The following is a 20,417-nucleotide window of genomic DNA, read 5'->3' as shown; positions in this document are numbered from 1 at the left end:
ACTAAACTGCACATCGGGAGCAATTAGGGATCGAACTGGCCGATCCACTGGCCACTCTACCAATGAGCCACTTCCATGTTGTCTGTCAGTCTGCACAGGAGCTGTCAGTCTCCAAGGAGGTGAAGGTATATTTTCCATTTTAAGCAGAAGTTTAATTGTATATATATAATATATTTTTATTTTCTATTTTCAGATGCTATCCTTTGTTTGGTACTGAAAAAACAATGTTAAAGTGTGCCAACTGCGTGCTTTGCATTAATTGATTACAGTATGTCGGTTGTGCTATAAAGAGGTTGCACTCTACCCTCACCAAAGGCAGTGGTGTGACAATCAGAAATATATTTGGGCCCTAAACCATTTATAGCTTTGTGAAATTAGTTGTGATGTTAAAAGAAAATCCCCCACACGTCCTGCTGGAAAAAAGTTAAAAATAAATCCTCTGCCACACCTTTAGTACCGGGGCCCAGGTGGTCAAGGATGTATAGGTGAAAAACGAAAACAAAGAAATGCACAGCACTTGCATGGACACATGGAAGTGTTCCAAGAAGTCTGTGTGTGCCTGCATGCACACTGCCAGTAGGCCATGCAAGGAAGACAAGTACGAGGCCCTCTAAGTCACGGCCGCGCTACACCAGGCTTTTCGCGCACAAAACGCGTGCGTTTACCCTAAACGCGTGCGTTGAATTTAGGTCCAGTCCTATAATCATATTCTGTTTAGGGTAAACGCGCGAGAAAAGCCTGGTGTAGCTTGGCCGTTAGGAGGTGGAGCACGTGGCTGAGGGCTCACAGGCAGCAAATTAAAGTCGTTATTATTATGCATATTTACAAACCTCAAAAATGTTGACCATGGAAATGTTCCACTACATCCATGAAGGAAAATGCTTAATATATGACATATAAGGATAGTCTACCAGTAAGACGCCCTGAGGGCGAGAAGCGACCTAGGTCGCATGGCATGCACGCTTCCGCCTGGGTGATGGCAGACTGCTGGGCGAGCGCTGGCTCTTTGGCATGGGGGGTCAGCTCAACATATGGAATGAATTCTGTACTGGCCATATATGGAGTGTGTCTTGAGTGTACAGGGTTTGATGAGGTCAGATCAACAAGAGTTGCTGGCCGGCTCCATATACAGGAATGCAGATCTATACAGTAGGTGATCCATGTATGATTATCCAGGGTTAGATTAGGTCAGTGTCATGAACTTCATATGGAGATCATCAAGATGGCCATATATGGTGTGGTGACGTGTCACAAGGCGTGAGATCTAGGTGATGATCCAGTCTTCTCCATGTATGGCTATACAGGGTTAGATGAGGTCAGTGTCGTGATCTTCATATATGGATATGGCCATATATGGTGGCCATATATGGCCACCATATGACACGAGGTGTGATGTCATGAGGTGTGACCATATATGGAGGCGCTAAGGGTCTCCATGATGTCACGTGATGTCACGAGGTCAGATCCATATTTGGAGATCTCAGGGTCTCTATCTATCTATCTATCTATCTATCTATCTATCTATCTATCTATCTATCTATCTATCTATCTATCTATCTATCTATCTATCTATCTATCTATCTATCTTAGATTAACTGGCCCAAGTATTGGAAATTGGAAATACTCCAGTAAAGTACAAATACGATAATTCTCTTTTGCTTAAGTAAATGTACTTGCTAGTTGCTTTACACCACTGTTTAGGAAGTTATATGGAGTGTCAGTGACCCCTAGAGGAGAATAAGAAGCATAGCATGCAGGCACAGAGCACTGGTGTGATTAAAACAGCCATCACAATCTCTGAATGCTATGTAAATGTATGACAGAAGCATTTGCATATTGTGGGCGGTGACAGTCTGGCTCGCGAGACTAGATAAAACACAAATCATGCAGTGGTGTAGCCTAATTAAAGCAGCAAGTCTATGTAACTTTCCTCTTCTACCCCGGATTTGAACCCAGTTTCCTGCACAACAGCGCAAGTGCTGACATTTTTAATAGAGCTTTTAATAGAGGCTGTCTGCTTGCTCAGAGGATACATTGAATCTTGACCTTCAGGTCAAAATGTCTGTCAGACCCTGTGTCTGGGCATGAGACATGACCTTTGACCTCTAAATGTCTCAATGGAAGAGCAGGGAGACAAAATACAACCACCCCAATAGTCCACATTACACAGTGCTGCTTTATAACCTGTATGCACTATGCAATGCTTTATAACCTGTATGCACTATGCAATGCTTTATAACCTGTATGCACTATGCAATGCTTTATAACCTGTATGCACAATGCAATGCTTTATAACCTGTATGCACTATGCAATGCTTTATAACCTGTATGCACTATGTTTATAACCTGTATGCACTATGTTTATAACCTGTATGCACTATGTTTATACCCTGTATGCAATATGTTTATAACCTGTATGCACTATGCAATGCTCTGTATATAACCTGTTTATAACCTTTATAACCTGTATGCACTATGCAATGCTTTACAACCTGTATGCACTATGCAATGCTTTACAACCTGTATGCACTATGCAATGCTTTATAACCTGTATGCACTATGCAATGCTTTATAACCTGTATGCACTATGCAATGCTTTATAACCTGTATGCACTATGCAATGCTTTATAACCTGTATGCACTATGCAATGCTTTATAACCTGTATGCACTATGCAATTTTAACCCCGATTTTAGCCTGATTTTGGCGATTTGTCAACCCTGACAAAATTCCAGTGTCCCGATAATGAATTCCTGACAAATGAACGTTTGTCCTTTCATCTTGTAGGCCGCACCCGGGTCACGGTCCTGTCCCTTTGAGATTGGGCTCCTATCGTCCAGTTTCTCTCTATTTTACATGGTCTCTCGATTTCATATGAGCAACAAAGCCTCTGGCAGAATGCATACATGTACACACACACAAACATTTCTATATTTAATTAGCTAAATTACGATACATTGTTTTATTTGGGATTTGAACCTTGAAGAAGCAGACACAGATTGCCATTTCAAGCAAATTTAATGCAATCAAATCGCCATTGTTATTTTTGAATGCAGTAGCCTATTTGAGAAATAAAATGGTTCATGATTAAAAGAGGAATCACATAATAGCATTCTGAAACCAACACAGCACACACTTCACACAATCAAATGAATAGAAAATGTCATATATTGTAGTAGTTAAAGACATCCGCTGGTTCATTCCACTAGCTTGTCATCTGAAGAGCAAAAGAAGCAAAGAGAAAAAAACAAAAACAAATCCTCTTTAACATTGAGATGTCAGTACTTAAGATCCTTGTATTTCCAAAAAATCCTGTCCTTCTTATTATTGTTCTTGATAATCACAGGTGATTGGTCCAATGGTGATTGATTTCAAGGGTACGGATGTGGAAACGGAGCGACGCCGCCTCCCTGAGCAAACCTGTGAATGGTGAAGGAATAGCAATAAGCACACAGTTTGCTACTGACTTTAACTGTCTGGTGTGAAACAGCAGAGTGTGGAAAGAAAGTGTGAAACTTACAGGAGAACATGAGGAGGCTCTCTGGTCACACAGGTGGAGGCTGCAGTGAAGGTAGATATCTCTGTAGTCTCCATGGAACAGGAAGAGCAGGGCAGAGAAACGAGCCTGGAGGGAAGAGCCGCTCTCAACCACTGTCACCTGACGACGGTCGGTAGAACACCTGGAGAAAAGAAGGGTCAGGTTGTAGGCCCATGATGACATCACTATGTCATCCCTCATTCTCCATTTATTTGATAAAGACACAGGACTAATCATTTAGTAATAACATAATATGTTATTACTAAATGATAATATTATTATGGTTGTTTGTCACAAACCCATACCCCGCTCCCAACTCTTTTTCATTATCAACACAAACATCTGCTGAGGCTGAAGAATGAAACCTACTTGTTTTGAATGAGGAAGTGTCGTGTGGGGTCATCAGGGCTGGAGGAGTGAGTGGCATAGCAGTCATCCAGAACGACCACAAACCTTGGATCTGTTTCCCCTACAGATACTCCTACATACAGGGCAGAGCCCACTGGCAGGGTGACTGGGCCTGCTGGGTAAGGCTCTGTGTAGTTGGAGTTTTGGAACAAGGATGTGGAGACGCTGGTTGGTGAACCCACACCTATCATGCCACCTTCAAGTCTGTCAAGGAAATAATTAAAGGGATATTTTACCGTTGGAAGAAACTGCAGTTACTCAATGCTAATAGTATTTGTAGTAGATCAAAGTCTGTGTGTTTGACTAGTATAGGGTTTGACTTGATTGCTGAATTCCTGGCCATATTAATGCTTTGGTGCACTACACCTTCCGAGATGGGAGGCTGTGTGGAGGTCAGGTGTGACTTGTAGTCCAGGAAGAAAGTGAGACCACATTTTCATGACACATTTGATGCTAGACAATTCTGCACATTTTGGTGTGTGTGTGTGTGTGTGTGTGTGTGTGTGTGTGTGTGTGTGTGTGTGTGTGTGTGTGTGTGTGTGTGTGTGTGTGTGTGTGTGTGTGTGTGTGTATTTGAACATAAATAGGTTACTGTACTTACTCAAGGTTTGGTCTGATAGCCACATCTAGGCTGGTCTCTGTCTCCAGAGGATAGACACAGGAGAAGGGAAACCTCACAGGAAGCGAGGTGTTATTTGCAGAATAGATAAACAAATTGTTGGAGTAGATGGCATGGGTGTTGTTGGTCTGAAAGACAGAGGTTAACTGAATGGTCAGTCGAGTGAATCATCTAGCCAGCTGGAAACACATTTTCAGTATATTCACCTCAAAATGAAACACTATACATCAGAAGGTAATAATAGCATAATCCCATAGTCCCATATGGTAGCAGTTCTTAAGATATCTTGTCATGGCAAACTACCTAGGCTACTAACTATTCAATATTGGATTTATAGTGTGAAATGTTTTGGACTAATGGCACTAGAGTAATGTAGACCAACATATATTACAAGATTCCATTTTGTGTGCAATGTTAACATTTAGGCCACTAGAAGAAAGGTTGTGGGGTCATTCACACAGTACCAATGCTGAAGTGTGTGCTAGTATCTGCATTCTATCAAAAAGCCAGAAGGAGGTGCATGACATTGCTATCATTACAGCCTTGCTGCTAGCAGGACTACAAATACAATGCATGCATTGTGTTTGACTCCTGTTCATAATGTTTGACCAAACACAAAATTATTTTAGATTAATTGAATTGTGGCCAACAGCATCTTGTGGTATAGCCACCAAAGCTGAACTACAGTACAAGTAGTATAACACATAATAAATCACAGGAGAAGAGGACGAGACATAAATAAAAATAAATTATGTAACAACAGCAACAAGTTATCAGACAAATCCTCACCGTCAAGGTGTTTCCACAGGTGTCAGCCTGACGTTTCACTTGGTACCACACTGTTCCATTATGCTCTGTGAAGGATGAGCACCGTGGGTCGGCCAGGTGACCAGAGGTTCCATTCAGACCAAAGGGTTCCAGGATAAATAGTTGCAGGCCAATTTGGATTTGACTCTGACCACAAATCAGATCAGGATCTGGAGGGTGATGGATATGAGGAGGAAGATACAGTAAAGGTAATGGGTCAAAGACATAAAACAGAGCAAGGACAGCTTGAGGAAAATACATTCAGTAACAATATTGTTGTCAATATTACTTTCCACAAGTGTAAATACTAGGTTGTGAATTACAGAAAAATAGGAAATAATGAAGAGAAATACAACTAATAATATTAGTAATGAGGACGGAAAAATGAGGACGGATATTGGCACTGTGATTGGATGGAACAATTACCATGAATGGCACAGAAATTGGTGCTGTGATTGGACGATTGGACAAAATTTGAGGACGGAAAATGTACCATGTTTGGCGCCGAAATTGGCGCTGTGATTGTGATTGGCTGGAAGGTGTGTCATTATACGCTGCGATTGGCTGAGCATCGCATAACGGGTTTGCCACAGAGGACACCCGTTATATTAAGTGGCAGATATTGTGTGCTCAAAATGTAAGGACGGAATGACGCAACAACACAGTCTGCCATTCATTGTCAATGGAAGCCAGCGACATGACGATGCGAAGATGCAACAAAGTATTTAGCTGCTCCAAATGATACTCCCATTCATCTTTGCAACTTTGTGTCTGCACGTGTGAACGCACCATTAGAGTGGTTAATACCAGTTTGATGCCTGACTCTTTGAAGTGTCTTTGAGCAAGTCATGTGTGTACAGTGTGTTGTACCTTGCATGGCTGCTTCCTCCACCATTGTGTGAGTAACGTACATGTTGTAATACGCTTTGGGGGAAAGTAATCATGAAGTATTCTATGGAAGCATGTTGCACTTGAAAATAGACGATCTACAGTATAAAGCAGTTGTTTCACAAATCTCAGATTAGGACTTCGACTGACACAATGTTCAGTCATGAGATTTTATTTTTGCTTTAATCCATGACTATGAGTACTATTATATAAAACATGCAGACATTTTAAATCATGAGGTGAATGTTCTTACCTCTGAGTCCATCAACATAGCAGTAGACGTCATAACGCTCCCATGCTGGCCTCAAGCCATAGGACCTGACTCCAGGTCGATCTCCCAGGTTTCCCTTACACCCCTCTCGAGGATGAACAATAGGATACCTGAGCAAGGACAAATAAGATTACGTATAGTACCCAGACCCCACTCCCCAGCAAAAGTAACCACTTTATTATTTTTATACATTGGTTATTCAAAAATAGCAGATCTACAAGAACTTGTACATCTGTTACTTTGGATTCGTTTTTTGAAACACATCGAAAATTGGAAGATTGGAAAATGTTCAACAATGTACGACACAAGACATACATATTATCTTCTGGGGGTCCCTGGCAGAAAACGTTTTCAGATGGGGGGCCATGGGGGGTCATCCGCGGCCAAACACATCAATATGGGGGTCTTTGTCACAAAAACATTCGAGAACCACTCATTTACAGTTGGAGGCCATCGATATTGTCCTTTTCTTTTTGCTGAGGTTTGTGTGATCTGCGCAAAAGGACAGTTAACCCATTTTGGGCGGGAACCCCTTTTGGTGTTTTAAACATGTTATAATTTAGCTATTGAAAAATAGCAGATCTACAAGCTCATAGCGCGCCACCGAGTGGCGCACTACGAGCTTGTAGGTCTGCTATTTTTGAAAAATCGTGAAAATATTTATTTCAGAAAACTGGAGGATAAGGGACAATATCGGTGGCACCCAACTGTAAATTTCTCCTTGGCTTTGGCCTTACCTGACAGTCTGGTCCGACAGCCACCCTGCATCACACTGGTGGAACCCAGCCTCGTATGCTGCCTGCAGTTGCTCTGGGGAAGCCATGGCGGCCCCTAGACTGAGGCATGCTAGTTGGGCTTCAATGAAGGTGAACGCATAGCGACCAGAGCTAGCACGATAATGGAACACTACACCTATATGGAAATGAGAACGATTGTCTGGTTTCTGTTGGTAATCTTTCTTCTCTGTTATAGTAATACTGATGGTCACTGGTCATGCTAAGCATGGTCATTAAAAAAGAAATATATATTGGGGAAACATGCAGTTTCTGGGTTACTGTGTGGACAATACAGTTGAGTAGAATTGGCTTTTGAGTAGTATAAAAGCATAAATACAGATACATAGATTAGAAATAGCGGTTGAGTGGAAGTTGTTGCAAAGTATAACACATTTGAAAATAATGTAATTGTACATTGAAAACTATTATCATCGTACATCATGACGTAAAATAGACACTATGTTTATTTGCTCAGACACTATGATGTAAAATTCTCCATTCATTGTCAAAGGGAATTTAATGTTTGTGTAGGACAAAGTTTGTGGACATCACCAAAAGCTGGATATAGGAGGCGCTAAAAATAAAGCATTTCAATGGAATTCAACTTTAAAAGTGTGAGAAGTTGAACTCGAAAGAAGGTAACAGATTACAAGAGATTTAGAGAGACAAGATAATTACAGAGAGCAAACCAGATAGAGCTGTGTACACTTTACAGTCACTGTTTGAACTGAAAGGAGTTTAGCAGCTAATCTGGGTTTTGATAGGCAATTGATAGTGTAACGAGCGATAGCGACAGCATCGATAGGGCAAAGCAGGTGGTTACTAGGGTGTATAAGTGGTTGCTTTTTATTTAAAACGTTTTTTATTGTGGTAAATGTGGTACAGTAAGAGTACATTTACAAGTACAGGACTTATGAATGAATGCAATTAAATAAAACATATTGACTAGGCCATAGGAACACAGAGGTTCACAATGCAGTATATATTCATGTTTACCTTCATCGGGTGGTGTGGTGACTGTGGTCGTTGTATGTGCTGTAGCAGGCATGCCAGTCGTAGGTGCTGCAGTTACTGTGCAGTGGAAAACAACACTCAGGCACAACACTAACAAGCCACGTACAATAATTACAGTATGATGTGAAAGACTAAAAGAAAGACTATTTCCATGCATGCAGCATGCATGCATGCAAAAAAGGCTGTTCGTATGAGCAGTCTTCTCAGTAAGGACAGTGCGTGCAGCAGGGAGCTCACAGCACATTTGCAAGCCTCCAGTCCAGACCATCTGGAAATCTAAGCAGTACAGCCTTAAACCAAGATCCAACTGTATAACAGCAACGTTATACAGTTTTCCTGTATATGCTGAAAAGGATCAATTCATTCCACAATGGGTGTCTCCGGAAGATATGTCGCATCTTTTGGCCAGAAAAGCAGAAAAGATCTCGAATGAGGACCTGTACAAAAAGACAAACTGTCACAATGTGGTGCTGGAAATCAAACACAGACGGCTCAGATGGCTCGGACATGTCCTCCGAATGGATCAGGTCAACATTCCTAAAGTAGCCTTGAGTTGGACCCCACGTGGAAAGAGGAAACAAGGGAGGCCAAAAACAACCTGGTGGAGAACTGTGACCTCAGAACTGAAGATGGCAAACCTGACATGGGGCGAGGCACAACATGCTGTACAGGATAGGTTGAGGTGGAAGCAGAGGAGGATTAAGTAAGTATGGTGAAACCTCCCAAAGTTCTCAAGAAACTAAAGTATGTGCAAAACTCTCGTTGCCTCGTAAGTTCACCTAGAAGTTTCCAATGCCCCGTGAGGCCTTGCGTGAATGATGGGCATGGCCTGTTGTCAGTCTTTCATTCAATTCATTTGAATCAGCTGTGTGGAAGGAGATCTTGTAGGATATAAGTAGGGATGAATGAATGACAACAGGACGCTCATTTCCCCAGTAAGCTCCCTGTAGGAAACGTACACCGGTAGGCCTGGTCCAAGCAGGCGGTGGCATATAACCTTCATTAGCAACCGTTTGGTTGCAAGGAGTTGCACGGCGACCCATTGGTGTGGTTTGGGCTTAACAGCGCCATGCTGGAGGACGCAAGGCGTAGGCTTTTGAATTATACCTGGACAGATGTTGTTCTCCAAAGTTTCCATGATTTCATCAAGAGCTCCAAAGTCAGTCACTTGAAACACGTGCTTCGATGGATCGGTAGCAATCATGTCCAACTCTGCTTTCGTTTGAGCATTATTAAAAGCCCTTCCAACCTAAGGATACCGAGATACAGCATAAATTATAGGTTATTGTTGGTGAATAATTGTAGGCTCATCTCGAGATTGATACTCATATTGCACGTACATTCAAAACGGAGTCATAGTATTTAATCCTCAAGGTCGAGGTCAAGGTGTCTTTATCTTGTACATAAGATTACAATTATTTAGTTAGACACATTGAGGCACTATTACATATAATATGTAATAGTGCCTCAATGTGTCTAACTAAATAATAGTATTAGTAAGAACCAAGCGTGCATGTACGCATGTACATACACACATATACACATATACACACGCACGCACGCACGCACGCACACTCACACGACACACACGCACGCACACACACACACACACACACACACACACACACACACACACACACACACACACACACACACACACACACACACACACACACACACACACACACACACACACACACACTGTTTTTCCTTTTTCAAGATGAGTGAATCTGACAACTTACCCCTATGGCAAATCGAATAATGCCCTCCCTTGCAGCTAGGGAAGCAGCATTAGGTAAGTCACTTCGATCATGAGACGATCCATCACAAATAACTACCAGGAACTTGTTCACATTTGGTCTCGATCCTCTATTTCCTACAAATACATCTTGGCTGTCGGAATAAAAGAGAGAAAAATAAACTGCAAACTCATAAAAGGTTTGACATTTGTGGTACAATATGTTGTCAAGATAAAGGCACTTACACAACATATTTGATTGCTTGAGCTGTATTAGTCCCATCATTTTGTTGACTAATACGATCAATTTGAGATTCCCAAGATCCTGAGGTGGAAAAACTATCAAAATAATAGTGGATGATGGTGGATGTTGAGTATTCGGCAACTGCAAACTGTAAACACACAGAACACTGCATGATCTCACTGAAATATATAGTATTCTGTAATTACAGAGAATGTGATGGTTGAGAATCAAGCCTGAAAAAGGCTGTATGATCAGTTCTACTTTAAATTTCATCAATCAATCATCATATCAGTTAATCATATTCCCATTTTTCTGCCTCATACTGGGCCCTTTTCGATCAGCAAATTGCATGTTTTCAGCAGCATAGAAAATGGCCCAGTGGTAAAACTTGATTCAGGTTATGTGGTTTGTAACTGTCATCACTTCCCTGTTAGCATAGGACTATACAATTGCTTTTATGCTACCACAATATTTTGCATATAGTGGTCACGACATTTATATGTACATATCTCTTTGGTATGTTCCATATGGGTGTGTCACATATACTGTCATATTATTTGATTTTCTGTATACCCTGAAATCTTGAATAAACAAAACTGTGAAAAAAAAAAAAAATGGCCCAGTGGCAGTTTGGAAAAAAACTAAATCCTTTTTATCCCATTTTGGGCGGGAACCCCTTTTGGTGTTAGCATTATGTTATGCTTTAGCTATTGAAAAATAGCAGATCTACAAGCTCATAGCGCGCCACCAAGTGAGCTTGTAGGTCTGCTATTTTGTAAAATACCACTGACATGGAAACATAGCTTTTTCAGAAAACTGTCAAGATGTAGAAGAAATTTTTAGAATCTGATCTGAGGTTTGAATTGTATATTTATGCTACACCTACCTGTGTAGCCTTTCCCAGGCTCAGTAGTGAGCGAATCATACTTTTAACAAAAGTCTTCATTCTGATGAAATCACTAAGGGAAACACTGCCTGAGCCATCCATTAAGAATGCAATGTCTGCTGCCGCCCCAGGACACTCTGTTAAAAGATGTAGAAGAAGAAAAGAATCATGTACATCTTTTGTTTGTTGTATTCTGCTGTTTCTATTCAACTTTTACTTGATAATGTGTCCATATTTGAATGTGTGTCAAAGACAGGACGCGCACTTTGGTGTCTCGAGGCCATCAAATCTCATACAAAATTAATATGTATTTATATTATAATATTGAATCACTCAACTCTTACCCTTCTTTTGATCCAGCAGTATTTGTGTTGCAAATAATTATCAATTCAGCACTAAAGTGTCAAAATGTCCATACATTCTTAAATAAAAAATGTGGATTTTCATATGAAAACACCCAGACAGTAAAGGTGGTTGCACACTGGACGTGTTTTTCGGAAAACCGATGGAAAAATGCAGCTAAAAATCCCAAAACGCGTCCGTTGTGCAGGGACCTTAACAGTAATGATTATACAACTCAGGTAGAAAGTCATATTTCATGCAGTGGTGTCGATGACAAGCTGCCCTACATAATATAGAGGCAGTGTTGACATGCGGCCCCATGCACTGGCGAATGAGTTTACCTGTATTATTTACATTTATGTGTGACTACTGACCTGTTCTACAGGATGCTGTAAATCAGTCATCCCCACAAACTACCATACGATTACAACAAAGGCATGGCAAGCGGTCTGTGGTCACATGGAAGTAAAGACAACTTTTCGGCCTGAAAACTTGACTGTCATACAAGGATGTTTGGTTCATTTGGCTGGAAAGACGAAAGCTAAGCAGCCCTGTCCCGGAGCAACACAGCCTTGCCACGAGAAAAGGAGGGAGCAGCAGAATACTATAGATGAATAAAGACGACATTTGACCTCAGGGCTGATTCTAGCCTGATGTGGCACCCTAGGCCAGTGAGTCCCAAAGAGTCCATGCTCCATGGGGACTCCCAGGGTCCATGAGTGGGCAATGGTGGAAAAAATGTTGAATTAAGCAATTGATTTAAGTTTCAAACTCAAACTGGCAGGGAAACATGCTGCCGTGATTTTTTTTAAACTTTTTAAAATTTGTATTTCTCTAGTCTATACAGTAGAGTTAACATTACTCTAGTCTAGACCCCCAGGTGTGGTTATAATATTCAAATACGTCTTCCCTGTTTGTTTTGGAGGAACAGTGGTGAATGACAAATGTCAAGAGACACACTCAAAATATATGTTACGTGGTAGCATACCAACCTGTATACTGTATACTGTATAATGATTTGTCTGGCTGAAAGTACACTGCAATCGTGCAATGTCAATGTGCTATATTATACTAACATGTAGTATACTTTAGTATACAATTTTTCCACCAGGGTAGCATGATACATAATATTCATATAAAGAAAAAAAAGAAAAAAACAATATAAAGAAAACAAAAGAACAAAATAAAGGAAGCAGGTGTAGAAGCCTGCATCACAATAAGTGCTATGCACTGTGGTGGTCATACCAACCAGAACTCCATTCTAATATTAATGTTAACTGCGCTTCGTCCCCCGAAATGCAGACGTAGAGAAACCCCGAACCCGTCTGCGCGCGTCTGGAACCGGCTCTGCGCCGGGCCGGCCCACCGCGGCGGCGGCTGCCTGTGGACTCTGTCTCTAGCAGCTTGCCGTCGGAACGGGTCGCCCGGTGGACACCGCCCGACGTCGCGCTCGGGCCAGGGACGTCTCCCTCCAGTGAGCCAGCGAGCCCCGGCTTTTAAGCATCATAATCTATTCTATACCAATAAGATGACATTAGAGTTTACCTGGACTGTTTCCACTAACATTCTGTATGAACAGAACCACCAGAACAGCTGACACTCTCACCATGGTCCACATCCTGGAGATCTGACACAAACCTGTTGAAAATACACAAACAATATTCTGAGACAGACTGCAACAGCGTAAAGAAAACTAACATCACTGACTCATTAAATGACTGGTTCAATGCAGAGGTACGGTTCACTTATAGTGTATGTTACCACTCACCACTTCAAATGGAGCACTTCATTGCGGAGGTCATGAAAGAGAATTTATAAGAATATACCACACCTTTGTTGTGTTAATAGAGTGTAACATGTGACTATCAGTAAACAGTATTCTTTTATGACTCCATGCATGGATCATTCTCTCTCATATAGGTTTGTCATAACTCATGCATCCAGGCAGGGACAGTCGGTACATAAAGGATTCCTTGGTGTACAGTCAGGAGACCTGGATGGGAGGTGTGGGTTATTGAGCTAAGATCAAAGGTTCATATACAATTCAGGAATCATGTTAATTAATTACATGGGTGGCTGTGGCTCAGGAGGTAGAGCAGGTCGTCCAATGATCCATGGGCCGGCGGTTCGAATCCCGGCTCCTCCTGTCTGCATGTCGAAGTGTCCTTGGGCAAGACACTGAACCCCAAATTGCTCCCGATGTGCTGGTTGGTACCTTGCATGGCTTCCGCTGCCATCGGTGTATGGATGTGTGTGTGAATGGGTGAATGTAATGCACAATCTATGTAAAGCGCCTTGGATAAAGGCGCTATATAAATTTACCATTTACCATGTTATTTTAACCAATCTGTGGTAGAGTAAAAAACGACTAGTACATCTGTATGATAGGGTAGGCCTATGTTAATACAATATAACTATTAGAGTATGTTAAATTAATACAATATAACTAGTACATCTGTATGATAGAGTATAGGCCTACCGTATGTTAATACAATATAACTAGTATGTTAAATTAATACAATATAACTAGTACATCTGTATGATAGAATATAGGCCTACCGTATGTTAATACAATATAACTAGTACATCTGTATGATAGAGTATGTTAATACTATATTACTAGTGTATAATAGAGTATGTTAATACACAAATACAGTATAACTATACATAATGTATGTGTATGGTGTAGTATGTTAATACAATATAACTGCAGAGAGAAAGAGCCCAGGTGCTGAATGGACGCACAAGCCAGTAAAGTTAATATAACTAGTCCATCTCCAGTGGAGGTGCAGGTCTCCCTACTCTTTCATTGAGCATTGAGACAGTTATATCCTGCTGTCAGATTGAACAGCTAGGCTACTGGTTGACTTATGTAGCTTTAAGTTTGTTTATTCCAAACATGTAATGTCTGTTACATTTCAAAGTTGCCTTGTTGCCTCGTTTACTTTTAGGCATCATTTGCTCGGTAATCTGTGTGCAAATTGACCACCTCTTCCCCACCTCTTTGCACTCATTGCTCTACTTCGTGTAACTTAACATTCAGGCATTTGCAAAGGGCAAGTATAAATTGTCATAGGCTTTCATAAGATAGTGAATGGTGAATATTTATATCACAAACCAAGGTGTGATGTAGTGCCATTGAGAGATCTGACACTTATTCATGTTAAGCAACAAGCGACTTTCTTTTTTTTGTGTTCTCATTGTTCCTTGTTACATGATTGGTACTCATGTATTGTGACAATCCCATTTACGGTAAATGTGGTTGAGTCACAGGTGAATGATTTACCTGTGAGTGAAAGGCTGTGCTGGAATGGAGAATGTCCTTTTCAAATGATCACATACTTCTTGAAGCAGGAGTGGGGTGGGGTCGGTTGGAGATATATGTGCTGTGCTGTGTATACATTATTCAGACAGTGAAATTGCTGTAGATGCAGATTCCTCAGACAAGAAAACAAAAAGTAAAACAATGAACAGTCATTAAAATCCCAGTCCTTAACAATAAACAGCAGCGTGGTTCTATACCTCCGGCAACTGTCTCCACATGGGGAAACAAATCTCTCATTTTAATACCTTTAATATTGTCTGACTTGAATGAGTTTTGCAGTGAACAACACATTCTCACTGCCAACTTGATGCTTGGTCAGGACACCTCGGTTGGACACCCCTTTAGAACATGTTCATGTAGCATGTTCATATTGTATAAGGACCCCCAAATTAATATGCATTTGACCTCCATCTGAAAATGTTGCTGCCAGGGACCCCCATACCAAGATTTGTGTGGTTAAAATGTTTCAAAAGTATTCCAAACGTTCCCCATGAAAACTATTTGGGTTTATATCCTATGGGGAACATAGTGGTAATGTGCACAGCAAATTCAATGGTAATCCAGCCAGTTACAGGTATACTGTATGTTTGTCATAGTACAACACTGTAGATTAGACATTATTAGGGTACATACATATACATACATGTACATACATATATCGGTATAAATGTGTAAAATGTCTTTCTTCTTGACTTTTGAAGTCCACCAATCATCACACAACACATGGAACTAGGGATGTCCCGATCACATTTGTTTTGCTCCCGATCCGATTCCGATCATTTGATTTTGAGTATCTGCTGATACAGATTTTTCTCGATCAAATATTTATATTTTTATAGAACACTTATGCCATATCACAATAGTACAATATCTCAAATCACAGACAATATCCAATCTAATATCATTATATGGATATAATTGCGACTGCAGGTCGCATTTACTATGAAATCGTACATTTTTGTCAGTGTATCACTCAAAATCCCCATACAGGGAAAGCCCCCATATATGGTCCACATCACGTACATCGGAGAGCCCTGATGTCATAGTAAATGCAACCTGCTGTCGCAATTAAGCCCATATATGGATATCCCTGATGTCATCGATATTGGCCAGCAACTCTACATCTGACCTCAAACCTCAAACCCTTAATTAGATCTCCATATATGGATATATGTCAAAACCAGTTCTGACATTCCATACAGTATGTTTATCCTTCCCCATCCATCCTTCCTCTTCAATGTCTCCCTTTAAGATGTTAAGATGTATTTTACTTTATTTAATTGTTCAAATAGTTACCACATGATTTATTGAATCCAAAGTACCTGTCCAATTAAACTCTAGACGGGCCTGCCCCAAAGTTATTAGTGCAGCTGCGCCCGGCAGCCGGCGAAAACAAGAGTTATCAGGCCCGGAAATTAAGGCCCGGCCCTACCTGGGCTCTCATCAAACCCTGTACACTCAAGACACTGCCCCCGCTGTCACCCTTATAGATCTCCATATATGGAGCTGACCTGTTCTGACATTCCATATGTTGATCTGACCTCATCAAACCCTGGGCCTGTACACTCAAGACATGCTCCTTATAATACTATTTAAAACAGTTTCATTTTAGAGTTGAAGAAGATAGGCGCAGATGTTAAGATGTATTTTACTTTATTTAATTGTTCAAATAGTTACCACATGATTTATTGAATCCAAAGTACAAAAATAGTACAACAAATTAAGTAAAGTAAGGTACATTTAAGAAAAAGGGTATTTTACCACATCACTGTGTATTATATATTTTTCATTTTGTTTCTTTTGAGAAATGAAAAGAATGCCAGAAAATACCCTAAAAGTAAATAAGTGAATATCATATAGTAGCAATCTTATAAAAACATACATATATGGAATACTCTGCCTTATCCTTTGTAGACATACTGAAAAGACACCTGAAGTCATATACGCTAATATAAAATAATATCAATTAACAGATGGAACATTTTGAGGTCCACTGGTTCACACTGTCAGCTTGTCCCCTGAAGTTCCAAAGCAAAAAGAGAAACCACATTTAGTTCAACTCTGAACTAAATGACTATGTCAGTATTTCAGATTCTTAAAATGGTTTTGTTTAATACTCACAGGTGATTGGCCCAATGGTTATGGGTTTGAAGGATGCAGGACCAGGGCTGGAAACGGAGCGACGACGCCTCCCTGAGCAAACCTGTAAATGGTGAAGGAATAGCAGTAAGCACACAGTTAAGCGAATAGGATTCACAAGTTCACAACAGATCTTCAAAACACAGTACATTCACAGCACTTCGTGACCACTGCAGTTCTACTGACTTTACTGTAACTGTCTGTCTGGTGTGAGACAGCAGTGTATGGAAAGAAAGTGTGAAACTTACAGGAGAACATGAGGCTCTCCGGTCACACAGGTGGAGGCTGCAGTGAAGGTAGATATCTCTGTATTCTCCATGGAACAGGAAGAGCAGGGCAGAGAAACGAGCCTGGAGGGAAGAGCCGCTCTCAACCACTGTCACCTGACGACGGTTGGTAGAACACCTGGAGAAAAGAAGGGTCAGGTTGTAGGCCCATGATGACACATCACTATTTCATCCCTCATTCTCAATTCTTTTTTAAAAAGACACTGGACTAATAAACTATTCATATTGGTTGTTGACCACACAAACCCATACCCCGCTGCCACCCAACCTTCTCTTTAATTTCTTGTACTGTATATTGTGATGACACAAACCATCTGCTGAGGCTGAAGAGCGAAACATACTTGTTTTGAATGAGGAAGTGTCGCATGAGGTCATCAGGGCTGGAGGAGTGAGTGGCGTAGCAGTCGTCCAGAACGACCACAAACATTGGATCTGTTTCCCCTACAGATACCCCTACATACAGGGCAGAGCCCACTGGCAGGGTGACTGGGCCTGCTGGGTAAGGCTCTGTGTAGTTGGAGTTTTGGAACAAGGACATGGAGACGCTGGTTGGTGAACCCACACCTATCATGCCACCTTCAAGCCTGTCAGGAAAACAATTAAAGGTTCAACAACATCTGTCTAACAGTTAAGAGTCTTGCTCAAGGACATAATGCCTGGGGTTGGGAATCGAACATGGGACCTTTTACGTCCCAGGCGGACTATACTACTACGACTATACTAGTCTCGTATAGCACCAACTGGCCATTACAACAATGATGAGACACACTGTTAGACAATTCTGCACAATTTGGAGTGTGTGTGTGTGTGTGTGTGTGTGTGTGTGTGTGTGTGTGTGTGTGTGTGTGTGTGTGTGTGTGTGTGTGTGTGTGTGTGTGTGTGTGTGTTTGCAACTTTGAACATATAGATTACTGTACTTACTCAAGGTTTGGTCTGATAGCCACATCTAGGCTGGTCTCCGTCTCCAGAGGATAGACACAGGAGAAGGGAAACCTCTCAGGAAGTGAGGTGTAATTTGCATGATAGATAAACAAATTGTTGGAGTAGATGGCATGGGTGTTGTTGGTCTGAAAGACAGAGGTTAACTGAATAGTCAGCGGATCCATCTAGTCAGCTGGAATTAAAGTCTATACAACACATACAGTCATACTGCACATCAGAAGGTAATACATTAATACAATAATATAGTAAGAATCTAAAAGCCACACTTGCATTCCACTGTATTACCATAGCAGTTCTTGAGATCATCTTGTCATGGCAAACTACCTAACTACCATAACTATTCAATGGCACTAGAAGAGAGGTTGTGGGATCATTCACACAGTACCAATGCTGAAGTGTGTGCTAGATCTGCATTCTATCAAAAGGCCAGAAGGAGGTGCATGACTCCAACAGCTGCAAACAGAGTTCCAGTTCTATGACTGCTATCATTACAACCTTGCTGCTAGCAGGACTAAAACACAATGCATGCATTGTATTTGACTCCTGTTCATACTCTTTGACCAAACACAAAATTAGTTTAGATTCAATGTATTGTGGCCAACAACATCACATACTAACTCATAGGAGAAGAGGACAGGATATTAACCTTTTTGTGAGAAAAAATGCTTCACACCCAACAAAGACAATACATTATGTAACCAACAGCAACAAGTTATCAGACAAATCCTCACCGTCAATATGTTTCCACAGGTGTCAGCCTGACGTTCCACTTGGTACCACACTGATCCATTATGCTCTGTGAAGGATGAGCACCGTGCGTCGGCCAGGTGACCAGAGGATCCATTCAGACCAGAGGATTGCAGCAGAAATAGATTCAGTCCCATTTGGATTTGACTCTGGCCACAAATTAGTCCCGAACCTGGAGGGTGATGGATTAAAGAGGAGAAGGTGAAGGATATGAAACAGTGTACTTATGTTGTGAAATACTGAAATGTGCAATAAAGAAGTTAAGTCACTGTATAATGCCAGAATAGCCACAAATACACTACCTTTATAGCATTGAGTTTAGACTAGGCAGACATTTTGAGGTGAAATTCTAAAATCTAATGGTAACGTAATTGGTACAATTACAAGTATGGGGGGATAAGGCAAATTAATTAAAAAACAATCACAAGGCCACACAGCAGTTCACAATGCAGAATTTAGGCTTTTCATGTTTACTTCAGCAGCTGGTTACTGTATAACAAACCACAATAATTACAGTATGATGTGAATGACTACTATGTACTGCCAAAAATGGAACTATTAGGCTATTAGGCTACTGAATGTCTGCATAGGACCACAAACAGCTGTACAAAACAGCTTTTTTCAATCTCTGCAAAATTGCCTGCCTCCGTCCTATACACTATCCCAAACTGCTGCACTGAGACACTCATCCATGCCTTCATCACATCCTGACTCCTGCATTACTGCAATAGCCTGCTATACGGTGCCACCGGTATACCGGTAGGCCTGGTCCAAGCAGGCGGTGGCATATAGCCTTCATTAGCCAGATCCCAAACCCCCATTTCTCCTCCTACTGTGTTTATTAACCGAGTTCAACCTAGTGGAATTTAGTGTGAAGTTCTGGAGATGGTAATGCAAAATAAAGCAACACTTTGTGTCCAGGTATATTTTGAATTATACCTCCATAACAGACGTTGTCCTCCAGAGTTTCCAGGATTTCATCAAGAGCTCCAAAGTCGGTCACTTGAAACACATGCTTCGATGGATCGGTAGCAATCATGGTCAACTCTACATTTGTTTGAGCATTATTAAAAGCACTTCCAACCTAAGGATACCGACATACAGCATAAATGATTGGTCATTATTGGTGTAAAATCTCAACATTGATACTGATATTGCATGTAGCCTATATTAATACAAAATGAGTCATGGTATATAACAAGGTTATAATAGTTAACTAAAACTAACTAAAAAACGAAAACTATAGAATTAAAAAAACATTTTAGTTAACTGAAACTATATAAAAAATAAAAATAAATTAAAAACGATAACTGAAACTGTATTGTGTGTTCACAAAACTAACTGAAATTATAGAAAAATTAGTTTAGTTAACTAAACTATAACTAAACTAAAACTAAGCATTTCACCAAAATAAAAACTAAATAAAAACTAACAAACCCGCTCTAAA

At 40.8% G+C, this 20,417-nt stretch overlaps 2 protein-coding genes across 2 annotated transcripts; both read right to left on the bottom strand.

Moving 5' to 3' along the window:
- Positions 1-3,196: 3,196 nt before the first annotated feature.
- On the bottom strand, positions 3,197-11,227 carry LOC306924989 (uromodulin-like; the record flags this gene model as incomplete). The annotated part of the gene is made up of 11 exons (XM_079503669.1): positions 3,197-3,216; positions 3,344-3,419; positions 3,520-3,679; positions 3,907-4,149; positions 4,547-4,692; positions 5,354-5,541; positions 6,513-6,640; positions 7,268-7,442; positions 8,303-8,377; positions 9,428-9,569; positions 11,189-11,227. The coding sequence occupies 11 exons, from the start codon at positions 11,225-11,227 to the stop codon at positions 3,197-3,199; spliced, it is 1,392 nt and encodes a 463-aa protein (XP_079359795.1).
- A 5,396-nt stretch (positions 11,228-16,623) lies between these two features.
- On the bottom strand, positions 16,624-20,009 carry LOC306924987 (uromodulin-like; the record flags this gene model as incomplete). The annotated part of the gene is made up of 7 exons (XM_079503666.1): positions 16,624-16,873; positions 16,977-17,058; positions 17,243-17,399; positions 17,623-17,865; positions 18,203-18,348; positions 18,955-19,142; positions 19,910-20,009. The coding sequence occupies 7 exons, from the start codon at positions 20,007-20,009 to the stop codon at positions 16,854-16,856; spliced, it is 936 nt and encodes a 311-aa protein (XP_079359792.1). The 3' UTR covers positions 16,624-16,853.
- Positions 20,010-20,417: the final 408 nt, after the last annotated feature.

Source organism: Electrona antarctica, assembly GCF_951216825.1.
Source record: "Electrona antarctica genome assembly, chromosome: 6".
Taxonomy (NCBI): domain Eukaryota; kingdom Metazoa; phylum Chordata; class Actinopteri; order Myctophiformes; family Myctophidae; genus Electrona; species Electrona antarctica.
This window is presented reverse-complemented; position numbering and strand designations above follow the sequence as displayed.